Genomic DNA, 13,147 nt, shown 5'->3' with positions numbered 1-13,147 from the left:
AGGGTTGCTGTGCTATCCACAGGGGAGTCATATAGATTTAAGGGTATGTCTTAATATGACAAAATATAATTCTTTCACATATGAATAAAGGGCGATATTCCTACAGTGAGCACAAACTATTTGGGTTTTTGCTGTGATAGCACCATTCGTGTGGGTGTAGTCTTAAAGCTCTTGTGATAACATGGGTGTGGTTTAAAATTGGGAGTGGTCAAAACTGGCTTCCATTATTGGCCCTCCACCGTGTAAGCCAGAAAAATTCCAGCCCTCTGTACCACAGAAGTTGGACAGCACTGCTCTACCAGATGCATGCTGACCTATTACAGTCCTAGCAAGTTGAGAAACTGTCAACAGCTTTTGACATCAAACGTAAACTTCAGTTTTGGATTTCATGCCCGCATATTTTGTGACAGATTTTTGCAATACAGATCACTGCTGTAGGCTTGTGTTTAAAATGTAAATATGTCAGGTCTATATTACAATGCATTATATTTAAATTAATACAAACTACGTTTAACTTTTTGGTGGTGCTGGTCCTTTTAAACGGCACTTGACATGGGTGCTTGGATCCTAACTAGCCTGCATGAATCCAAATTGGGGCAGGTCAACCCTGTTGGGGTTATTTAATGTTTAAATGATTTTCAGCGATCCAAATATGAAAGATCCCTTATCCAGAAAAACACAGGTCCTAAGCTATCTGGATAACAGGTGCCATACCTGTACATAAGTTTCTACAGTTAGGAATGCCCTTTAACCACCGCTTCTTCTGTGTTAGGCAGTCATGGCACTTTCCCAAGTGATGGGAGAGACACAGAGATCACTAACAAACCAACATACAGCCAGTATAAGTAAGGGTATAGAAATGTGGCAGGATGCAGGACATTTATATATCTCTAAGATGTATCTGTGCACCGTTTGGCATCTTCATTTGTCAGAAAATCAGAAGGGGACCCAAGAGGGTTAAAGAGCAGCAATTCTACTTGTTTATTTTATTTAATCAATTTCCTGGTATTCATATAGCTCCAGTACAATTATGCAGTGCTTTACAGGGTTTATACATCATTCACAGCTGTACTTGCTCCAGGGGACCTTACATATTCATCATTGTCACACCCTATACGGTAAATTTTACCAGAAGCCAATTAACCTACCTCTACCGGAGTACCCAGAGGAAACCTACAGAGAGAGATATGTCTATGAAGATTTTCATTCATCCAGGTCATGGTATATCTAGTATAAATAAATTTGAAGCAACTGGACTTGTTTAGTAATCATTGAAGACGTTTCACTACTCATCCGAGCAGCTTCTTCAGTTCAACTGACTGGTATGGGAAGTCCTCAGCATATATACTCTTCCACTAATCCAATCACAATGGCACTATGTAACATAGTGCCATTGTGATTGGATTAGTGGAAGAGTATATATGCTGAGGACTTCCCATACCAGTCAGTTGAACTGAAGAAGCTGCTCGGATGAGTAGTGAAACGTCTTCAATGATTACTAAACAAGTCCAGTTGCTTCAAATTTATTTATACTAGATATACCATGACCTGGATGAATGAAAATCTTCATAGACATATTGCCATTCATTTTGGAGAGAATACTCTAAAACTGGTTCGGGAATATGAAAGAACAGCAAGAAAACTCGCAGACTATCGGAACCATCTACGCTTCAATCTCAGATGCAGACATCAGGGACTCACTCCTTGTAGCCTACGCCTGGGTTCCACCGTAAAAGGTCACAGAGCCAGCAATATCTTACAGAAGGCCCAAAAACATCTACTAAATGAACGGGTTAGACAGATCAACTTCACCATTGAGGCCCTTAAACAGAAAATTGAACAACTGAAACAGACTCTGACAAAACAGCTACCTGATGTAACTCTGGAAAGGGTGGTTCAGTTCATTGAACATGCACAGATGGCCCAACACATTAAGAGTAAGGAGAGGCAAATAAGCAAGTTCACCAGCTTACTGTCACGTAGCAGCGGTTTGAGGACAGAAGAACTAACCTGGAGGCAGAAAGATGAGACATCCAAGAACACCAAAGATACATGGGTTAAGAACCTATCAGACAGGGTACTTACTCAGCCAGAAAAGGACGTGCTAGCCAAGGGGTTAAACTATGCAGTGACACCACAACACATCTCAGTGGTTGAGCTCATCACAGCCACGGAATCTGCCATCAATAACAACCATATAAAGGTGGAGGAAGCAGAACAACTCAGACTAAAAGTGTCAGCTGCATTGTCAAGTGCCAGAGCACCCCCCTCTAACCTTACTACACAAGAGAGGAGAGCTCTCACATCTCTCAGTAAGGACCCGAACATCACCATCCTGCCAGCAGATAAAGGGCGATGCACAGTTGTGCTAAACACAACTGACTATCACTGCAAAATGACCTCGCTACTCAGTGATAGCAATACATATGAACCTTTAAGGAGAGACCCAAGCAGCAGTTACAAGAAAAAGGTGATAGATTGCCTACAACAACTTGAAAAGGAGGAAGCCATTGATCGAGCTTTATACCACCGCCTGTACCCCAGAGAAGCTACACCATGCTTATATGGACTCCCCAAGATACATAAAGATGGAGCACCACTCAGGCCTATTGTCAGCAGCATCAATTCAGTGACTTACAGCATTGCAAAATACTTGGCCAACATCTTAGCCCCATTGGTAGGTAAAACAGTGCATCATATCCAAAATGCCAAAGAGTTTGTCACCAAGATTCAAGGAGTCAAACTAGAGGCAGAAGAAACTATGGTATCATATGATGTCACTTCACTGTTCACATGTATACCTACCACAGAGGCTACTGAGACTGTAAGAAATCGACTGCAGAAAGATGACACCCTCAGCAGCAGAACGAAACTCAGTCCCAACCAAGTATGTTTATTGTTAGATTTGTGCCTGAACACCACATACTTCAAATACAAGGACCAATTTTACAGGCAAAAACATGGCTGTGCAATGGGTTCACCAGTTTCTCCCAGTGTAGCAAACTTGTATATGGAAGAAGTGGAAAGGAAGGCCCTACTCACATTCAATGGAACTACACCAAGTCACTGGTTCAGGTATGTAGATGACACGTGGGTTAAAATCAGATCCAACGAAGTGGCGGCCTTTTCAGAACACATTAACTCAGTGGACAACAACATCAAGTTCACAAGGGAGGATGTCCATGAGAACAAACTTGCTTTTTTGGACTGTTTGATATCCATTCAAGAGGGGGGTATCTTGAAAACAGAAGTATACAGGAAACCCACTCACACGGATCAATATCTGTTGTTCGATTCCCACCATCCGCTGGAACACAAACTGGGTGTCATTAGAACTCTACACCACAGGGCGGAAAGTGTAACAACTGATACAGAGTCCAAGGACAAGGAATGTAAACATCTCAGAGGAGCACTGAAAGCTTGTGGCTACCCAGACTGGGCCTTTGTCAAAACAAGAGCAACTAAGCCCAACAGGAACACCAAAAGGAATAACCGTCCTGAGGCAGAGAGAAGGCGCAATATAGTCATCCCCTATGTAGCAGGAGTGTCGGAGAAACTCAGGAGAATTTTCAACAAACACCACATCCCTGTGTTTTTCAAACCTAGCAACACACTGAGACAAAAACTTGTACACCCAAAGGATCCAACACCAAAGGAAAAACAAAGCAATGTTGTATAGGCAGTCCCGTGTAGCGAGGAGTGCACAGACCTTTACATTGGTGAGACAAAGCAACTGCTCTCTAAGCGAATGGCTCAGCATAGGAGGGCGAACACTACAGGCCAGGACTCTGCTGTCTTTCTACACCTAAAAGACAAGGGACACTCCTTTGAAAACAGCAACGTCCAAATTTTGGACAAAGAAGACCGCTGGTTTGAAAGAGGTGTAAAAGAGGCCATTCATGTCAAGGTGGAGAAACCATCCCTTAACAGAGGCGGGGGACTTCGACACCATCTGTCTGCTACATACAATGCTGTTCTAACATCTGTACCCCGGCAGTTTCAGAACTCTTCACACATCCATTCATGCAACTCTAACAAGTAACACCTGTTTGAAGAGTTGCATGATACTTGGGTAATCCTTTCAAAGTAACTCCACAGCATTCACACCTCTGTGAGTTTCAGATGTCACCTTTCTGAAGAGTTACATAGTGCCATTGTGATTGGATTAGTGGAAGAGTATATATGCTGAGGACTTCCCATACCAGTCAGTTGAACTGAAGAAGCTGCTCGGATGAGTAGTGAAACGTCTTCAATGATTACTAAACAAGTCCAGTTGCTTCAAATTTATTTATACTAGATATCTACAGAGAGAGAACATACAAGCTCCTTGGAAACAGTTTCTGTGCCAGGAAACTCAGGACCCCAACATTGCAATGCTGAATTGCTATCCACTGAGCTGTCCCTGTTCTAGCCAAAAGCATTCTTAAAGCATTTCAAATTATCCACCATCCTACTGGATATATTAGGATGCACAGGGGGAACCCATGTTAGACACTGAAAATGACACAATTAACAGCTACAACTGGTAATGTCAAACTGTAATGTGCATAAATACAAGCTTAAAGGAAACATTCAAGTTTAAGAATTCCTTAGTACCAAAAACTGTACATTCCCTGCATACATGAACTAAACGTGTTGTCAGACAGTAAATGGAAGTTACAGGTTGGTAACCTACTACAGACAGTAGAATGAGACCCCAAGAATCCAGAACTGACTCACACCAATCTAGCACTGCCCAATAGGAATGCTGCTTCAGCATTTCTAACCAAATACATTAAATGACTGGGATCATGAAGATGATTTCATGCAGCTTTATGCTTTCATAGGCATGGAGGAAATTATCATTGTTTATGGTTTTACATTGTTTCCTTTGTCTGAAGAAAGGTGACATGGTTATTCCTATACAATGTATATTACGATCTACAACCGAAGGAACCTTATTCTCTATTGATAAATCATTTCACTGTTTGCAGGGCTTTCTTACCTGCTGCTGTGGAGCAAGGGGGCTTTTGGAAGGGGACTGCTCTTCGCTGATCTTCTGTTTCAGTTTCTTAAACATTGTCCAGTGAGAATAAGTAAAAGCAGCTCAATCTGTGGTGAAAACCAGGTAACAAAATTAAATATGGGATGCAAAGGAATATGGACACTACTAGGAAGTCTGCCAAAACAGGTGACAGCCGAAGTCACCTGTCCTCCGCGGGTACACGTATTACTGTATAAGTACTATCAAGTTACGGGTAGTCAATAGTACACACATACCGCCAAACAGTGACGCTTTTTTGCAGAACAGTTCAGCTTTTCGTGACTTAACCAGCAGTTCCTGATAGGTGTTTAAATCCCCTACAACGACGATAAGGACCAGTTCCTTGACTTCTTCCGGACAGCTCATCTACACCTTCCAAATCTCATCTCGCGAGACTGTGACGTCACGAAGCAGGAATAGAAGCGCAGTGACGTGCTCAGGGAGAGTACTGTGCCTTTACTCTAGCGTAGGATTCGGGTAACTCTCGCTTGGGAACTGCAGACAGCGGATACTGCCCATTGGTTTTTTTCCTTTCTGTAGCTCCTATTTTGTCGGGTAACAGTAAAAAAAGATTTAGATTTTTTTCGGGTGGGTTTCCAGTCGTGTCTGCTGCTGCCAGAGCATTAGTTTTAGCTCTGACTGTTTTATTGATGGATTTTAGCATTAGCCGAATAGCTACCACTGGAGTCTCTGCTAACACTATTTCATCAGAAGTCACCTGTTTTATCTGGTCATAGCTTCCCAAGACAGTAAACATTTTATTTGGAAGTTACCAGCAACACATGTGAACACCAGAGCCTCTGCTCCTAATAAAAGTCATTCCTTTTTTTTGTCTCTGCTCAGATCTATGACTGGTGCCAGAAACAAAATATGGACTAATTTAGGGAAAAATGGGGTGAACTATAACAATAGTAATCTTTTGGTTTTTTTCTTCTGTTCCTGGTGCATCAGAGGATCCCAGTGTATGAATGCATGAAAATTCCATGCTTCTTGTCAGTGCTAATTTTCTTGGTAGAAACAAAATGCTAACATGTGACATTAGCCAGAGGACAAACTTGAATTTCTTGCCTTAATATGGCTCAACAGGGAAAACAAGATAAACACCTCAATGACTAAAGAACTGTAACAATGATTGATGCTACAAATGAATGAAACACATGGTTAGGGCAATGGACAGGACGCTTTGTTGCCTGCTTTCTTTAGCATTTTCTTGCTATTATGCTAGATTGCCACATGTAAAATTATCAAGATTTTACCATGTACATCATGTAAGTTTTTTTGTTTTTATTAAAGCACTGAAATACATCTGTAAATCAGACTTTAGTATCAAAATAACAGCATAGTTCAGAAAAGACATTGAAATGGTGGCATTCATATTTTAGTATTGGGAAGGGAATGTTCATATAGAGGTCACAGCTTTGTAATATATGTTCCATTTCTGTACGATTATCCACCTGCTCTGTTAATGAACCCAGTGTAGGTGGAAAAAAAATTCTATGTATACCACCAAATAAAAAAACAAAAAAATCTAACATGGAGGTAGGTTTACTAAAACTCTAACATTTCTCATTTTTTTTAAACTTCGAATAAACTCACTTCCACAAATGTCTCACATTTACCTAAAAGTCTGGTCGGGGAATAGTCATTTAATCCAACATGTAAATCAAGGGTTCCACAGTATCATTGGAAAAGCTGGTAAGTTTCTAATTTATCCATATCCAGTTCATCTTTGTTTTCTATTTCAGGATAGATAGTTGATTTTAGATATAAGCTGGTAATTGATTGTAATAAATATGAACTAAATTAGATTCTTGGTATATTTTTGTATTTATTTATTCATTCCATTGATGTTTTTATTAAGCAGAGTTTGTTTTGGGTCTTTTCTTAGATGAATTATTGTCTAGTAACCCTTTAAAGAGCAAGGAAATGCTACTACTGTAGCCCTTAACATAGTGTAGAGCCCCCTTGCCCATAGCAAATCATCAAATTTATTTTTTAAAATAATGGTAACTTCTCCCAAAAATTGGGATTAACTTTGCTGTATTTGCAGCCTCTCACAGCCGCCATCTTGGATTCCCCAGCTCACATCCCCCGTGGCGATCAAACAGACTCCCCGTGGCTTGCTCGAGTGCTTGCCTGTGCTTCTCATTGTGTCTGATGAGCCAGGGGAGGGGGGAGTGCGCCTGCTTGTCACACTAAAAACCGGCAATTCGCATGCGCCACCTACAGTGTCCCAGTCCCATGGTCAAGTCAGGAGCGAGGCATTATGGGAAGTTTCTTTACACAGCTCAGCGTTTTTTTTCTTGTTTGGCTTCTGAACAGGTGAAATATGGGGAGACTTAAGGGCACTATTGAGACAACCTGCAGCTTGAGATTAACTCTTTACTAGCCTTTCCTTCTCCTTTAAGTGCCAGCAGAATTTCACATTTCGGTTCCCCTCATGCCAGACGTTTGGTAACATTCTGTGCTCTTAGGAAAACTGTATATCGTTTTTTTCAGGAGTTTTTGTTTATTTCCACTTCTGGAATAAAATTTAGAGCGCTAAATACAGAAAGATAAAATTATATTTTTCATGATAAAAAATAAAGAAAAAAATGTATCCACTTGCCTAAAGTTCACCATCCAATAGCACACGTTACTATTATCTCAACAACTTAGTAACAATTGTATCCACCTAATCACATCTTAGTATCAAGGCAGGTCAGTGCTACTAATTCGTTTTGCAGTGCAAAAAAGACTGAGATCAAACTATTCTACCTGTCTTAATCGCGTAACGGCACAAGCACCCATATAGGTATCACCGAATATATGTAAATTAAAGGTCACTCCCCTAAACTGCATCAATCACCCACGTTAATTAATAGATAAATCCATGCCCGCCTCTCATTGGCGTGTCCTCTTACTGATCTGTCCATGCCCACATTGCGTCATGTTGCGGGACCCGGACTTCTCCCTCACGGTATTAAGCGCCCCCAGTGGATGTATGAGACATTTAGGGGCAGATATACTAAGAAACGAACGCTCTGCGCGTATTTTCGGCAAATTTTTCGGCGATTGCGCAACTTTTTCGTATGCTTGTGCAAAAAAATCGGAAATGTTTTCCCGCTGTTTACAATCGTTCAGTACGAAAATTTTGTGACTTGCGGATTGCCAATACGATATTATCCTGACTAATACGATTTTTTATTTGCGATCTTCAGAAATTTTCGTATCCAATCTGAATTTATCTCATTCGGGATTTGAACTTGTGATTTCATGAATCTGCCCCTTAGTATAGAAGATAGGGGGCACTATCTCAAACATTACTTATAAATAAATAAATGAAGCTTAAGACCACATTTAAATTGATATGGTTATGAAAGAAAACCGCATCAAAAATAGCTAGACTATGAGGGTTAACTGTGAAAATGGCACATCACAATAATTAATCCAGAAAAGTATTTAGAGTGATACTCATATTTAAACCCCTTGGGGACAGTGAGATACGTAGAAAAATCCACTCTTTTTCTGTATAAGGGCTTTATCTAGGTTGCCCCCTCACAGTTCCCAAATTAACCCTAGATAGTCCTGAAATACTGCACTATTCCCATCATGTAATTCTCGCTATAGAGGTCAATTTATTGTTGGTAATAGCATCTTGCTTGGATTGTTCAATACTCCTTACATGTTCCAGAAGCCTATTTTTAAGCATGCGTACCGTTTTGCCCACATCTAGTTTACCACACGGGCATGTGATCAGATATATAACACCTTCCATTCGGCAATTAAAAATAACCATTGATCACGTCTTTGATTGAATCTGTCCCTTATGAATTTTAGATTGTGAATGTATCCACATGCTTTGCATCCACTGCATATATATGTTCCATTTACCCGTCCAGGCACTAGATTGAAAATGACTTGAAACTAATTTATCTCATAAATTCGGGGATCTTCTGCAACATGTTCTTGGGAATTCTCCCACATATTTTTTATAGTTGCATCAGTCCCCAAAACATGCCAGTGTTTTTCAGAATTTAAGTTATAGAAGGCCATTGATTGTTGTAAGTGCTAATAAAATGTATACTATCATCTGTTGATTGCGACTTATGTCCTGTCATTAACAAATTCTCACGTGTGAGTCCTCGAGCTTGATAAGCCAATTTGACCACTCTTTTGCTATATCCTAACAAGTCTCGCCATCAGTTCTTTGGCCGTTGTAGAAATATCTCAATATCTCTGAGCAATTGCGTTTCAAACACACAAATTCACCAAAAGGAATTGCCCTCTTGGTGGAATTTGGATGGTGACTACTATAGTGTAGAATTGAATTAGTGGCCGTGGATTTTCTATATAAATCAGTCAATAGCTGACCGTCAGAAACAGATTCACATAAGTGGGAGCAAATGCAGCCCCCATTGCTACTCCTCTCTGTTGAAGATAGAATTTATCATTAAATACAAAAAAGTTGTGTGTGAGACAGACCTGAGTCAGTGATATAATGAAATCGATATATTGGTGGTCCCAGTCACTTTCTGTTTCAAGGAAATATTTAATTGCCATTAAACCATATCGATGTTGAATGCAAGTGTAAAGTGATTCCACATCACAGCAAACCAAAATTGTCCCAGGTGGTGGCTTGACACCAAGAATTTTAGACAAAAGATAATTCGTATCTCATATATATGATGGTAAGACAAAAGGACGTAATTTTTTATCACTGTAAATGCTCGCTTGTTGCCATTACCTGAGACAATTGGTCTCCCTGGTTTGATAATGTTTTGGTGTACCTTAGGGAGCATGTAGAATGTAGGAATTCTAGAATACGTGTTGATTAGCGCTCTACGTTCTAATTTAGTCAATAGACCAGTTTGATACCCATCCTCAATAACCATATTGTATGATTCCCAAAAAGTGTCACTAGGATCATGGTGTAGCCTACTATAACATTTTAAATCTGTAAGTTGCTTGAGTGTCTCAGTTATATATAGAATTTTAGGCCATATGACAACATTTCCTCCTGTATCGGAGGGTTTAACCACTACATCCTCCCAGTTTTGGATTTGTTGAATGGCCAATCTTTCCTTGGGACTTAGATTAGAAGGTCCACTTTCAGGCAATTTAAAAAAATCACGCATCACTAGCTCTCCAAAAGTCGTAACTGCAGAACCTATACTGTATTCTTAGGAGGCATAAAATTGTACTCTTAGGTTAAATCACAGAAGTTGTATCCTGATTATCAAGCAACAGTTCATTGAGATCATTTAAAGCCTGTTTTAAAGTAGCATCAATATCAGTATATGTCATATCATGAAGATTTGACCTAGCAGGAATTGCTAACGGGATTACTTATTTTACTCAACGGTAAATCAAGATCCTTTTCTAAATGTTTTTTCAGTAGCAATTTACAACAAAAAAAGAACAAATCTTTATATAATTGAAACTTAGACACATTGCAACTTGGGGAGAAGGAAAGACCCTTTGATCCTCAGTTAAATCATGACTGCCTAGATTAATAATAGTTAGTATCAATGTCCCCTGTGTCTCATCCTCCCCTTCTGTGACTCCTATTGATTTTGACAGGGATAAGCCCATCAGTCTCTGTTTCTTAACCTTCTGTCCCCCCCCTTCTTATTCTCTTCTTTCTAAAAAAAAAGATACGTGACGGGAATAATGTTAAATTGTATTTCTGCAGTGACAAGTGGTGTATCTGTGTCTGATAACGTTGAAGCAGAAGTAGTGACCCTGGGAGATTTATCACCCGTTAATCTTCGATTAGGCTTTGACCACTTATATACCATACCCAATTAATAATCATTAACATCTTTCAAATACTTTTGGTGTTACCTATCAATAACCTCATGTTCTAAACGGTCAATTTCAGCATTAATACGAGCCAATTGTTTTACTACCATCTCCTGAGGGGCGATTTACTAATCCACGAACAGATCGGAAGCGTCTGAATGCGTTTTTTTCGTAATGATCGGTATTTTGCGTTTTTTTTAGTCGCCGTCGCGACTTTTCGTTAATTGTGGCGACTTTTTCGTAGCCGTTATGACTTGTGCGAATTGTCACAACTTTTTCGTAGCTGTCGCAAAAAATTGGAAAGGTTTGCCCCCCGTTTACTAGCGCTCAATATGAAAAAGTCGTGACAATTCGCGCAAGTCGTAACGGCTACTAAAAAGTCGCGACAATTCCCGCAAGTCGTAACGATTACGAAAAAGTCGTAGCGGCTACGAAAAAGTTGCGACAATTCACGAAAAAGTCGCTCTGGCGACCAAAAAATCTCAAAAAATACGAAAAAGACGCGAAATGTTCGTTACCAATCCGATTTTTTCCCATTCGGGATTCGGATTCGTGGATTAGTAAATCAGCCCCCTGGTCTTTAATAGCCTGTAATTTATCCTCAATCTCTTTAATTTGAGCTGTTAATTCTGAAACCACATTCTTTTCATGTTCAGATACCAAATGAGTTCAAATCAGTTGAATGGAACATTGATGTAATACATGTTCCCACTTAGCCTTAAAATCTGAATCCACCATTTTAAAGGCCGGGAAGACTCTAACGCAGTCCTCTGGGAAGGATGTTATTATCGATGTGTTTTAAGTATGAGCAAGAGGCCCACCATGACTTGGTCAGTTTTAGTTGTTTAGATTGATAGTCTTGGAGTAAAGTTCTCCAGTCATGGTTCGTAGTGTTTTCAGATGGAATGTTAGCTAAAAATACATCTAAGACTTGAGTATTCCATTTCACAAATCGTGATTGGACATTAACACAATGTGCCATCTTTTATGTCTAAATCTGTGTGCTAGCCAAAAGATCCAAGATAAACATAGTATAGTAATCACAAAAAATAAAGTAAAGAGAATAAAAGGTTGCACCTTGCACATAGGGATATCAAGTCTGATTTGTCTGATTATATCCTCCACATAGGAGAGTGTCTAATCAAATGAGGATAGGAGGGTAATGTGCATAGGGAGTATCAGGTCAGTATATGCAAAAGAAAAAAAGACCACCACTGAAGTGATCTTAGTTAGACTCCAATTAACATAAACCAGGTAATTCTGTGCCCAAGTATGAAATAAATAAAATGTAACTTTTATTTACAGATTAAAATCCACGTATCGACTCCATTAAAATTAAAAAAGGGTGAGACAAATTCTTTTAATCATTTAGGGGTAATCAGGGGTATTCTCGGAACACTAACCAGCCTTGATACTAAGGTGGATACAATTGTTACTAAATTGTTGTTGAGATAATAGTAACGTGTTCTATTAGATGGTGAGCTTTAGGCGAGTGGATACGTTAGTTGCTAAGTAAGGTGGAAACAATAGTAACACTAATTCACTACACAGATGATAAACTCAAGATTTATTGCTCTCTTTTCCTTGTATGGGATTGGGATACACGGAGTGTTAAACAGGGGGGGATATAATTGATGATTTTTTAACTTTCCGAGAATACCCCTGATTACCCCTAAATGATTCAAATAATTTTTCTCACCCTACACATGTTTTCATTTTAATGTCGATACGTGGATTTTAATCTGTAAATAAAAATTACTTTTATTTATTTCATCCTTGGCCACTGACTTACCTAATTTATGTTGGAGGGAATGGTGCAGTTAACTGGAGTCTAACTAAGATCACTTGAGTGGTGTTCTTTTTTTCTTTCGCATATTTTTTATGATATAGGGATTTATACCGCAAACATATTTTATTTTATGTACAAAAATTCAACTGATTTGGAAAGCCTCATGTCTCCCGAACGTGCCAATACCTGATATGTATAGTTTCATGGAGTTTTTTCACTTCTACAGATCAGTAGTAAATGACCAAACAACACGAAATGCAATAAAATAGTTAACAATGCCAATAAAACAGTTTATTCAGGCAAAAATAAAAAACAAAATTGTGTAAGCGTGTGTGTACACTTTGCAAAATGCATGTTGTGTGCATGTGCAAGTAAGTGTGAGTGCTGTACTGAATGTGTGAAAGCATAAGTGTGTATTAGTGTAATAAGTGTATGTTTGTGTATGTGACACTAACCTGGGGTTGGCAGGAGGCAGTGCAGCTTCTTCTTCCTGTGATTGCTGAGTGAGCGGTGCTGGGGGATGTAAGATACTTGAGGTCCGTCACAAGCGT

At 39.4% G+C, this 13,147-nt stretch overlaps 1 protein-coding gene across 4 annotated transcripts in view; it reads right to left on the bottom strand.

Annotated features, from left to right (window-relative positions):
• Window positions 1-5,445, bottom strand: part of golga4 (golgin A4) — a 65,430-nt gene extending 59,985 nt beyond the window's left edge. For all 4 annotated transcript variants that reach the window (XR_004223266.1, XM_018094817.2, XM_018094816.2 and 1 more), the window contains exons 1-2: window positions 5,260-5,445; window positions 4,985-5,091 (exon numbers count right to left, since the gene is read on the bottom strand). Coding sequence is in view for 3 of the 4 variants with exons in the window: in XM_018094817.2 (XP_017950306.1) it covers window positions 4,985-5,059 (75 nt within the window). In the remaining variant the exon portion in view is untranslated. The remainder of the gene's footprint in view (window positions 1-4,984; window positions 5,092-5,259) is intronic.
• Between the last annotated feature and the right edge of the window lie 7,702 nt (window positions 5,446-13,147).

This window comes from Xenopus tropicalis, chromosome 6 (genome assembly GCF_000004195.4).
Source record: "Xenopus tropicalis strain Nigerian chromosome 6, UCB_Xtro_10.0, whole genome shotgun sequence".
Lineage (NCBI taxonomy): Eukaryota > Metazoa > Chordata > Amphibia > Anura > Pipidae > Xenopus > Xenopus tropicalis.
The sequence above is the reverse complement of the archived record's forward strand: the minus strand, read 5'-3'. Positions and strand labels throughout refer to the sequence as shown.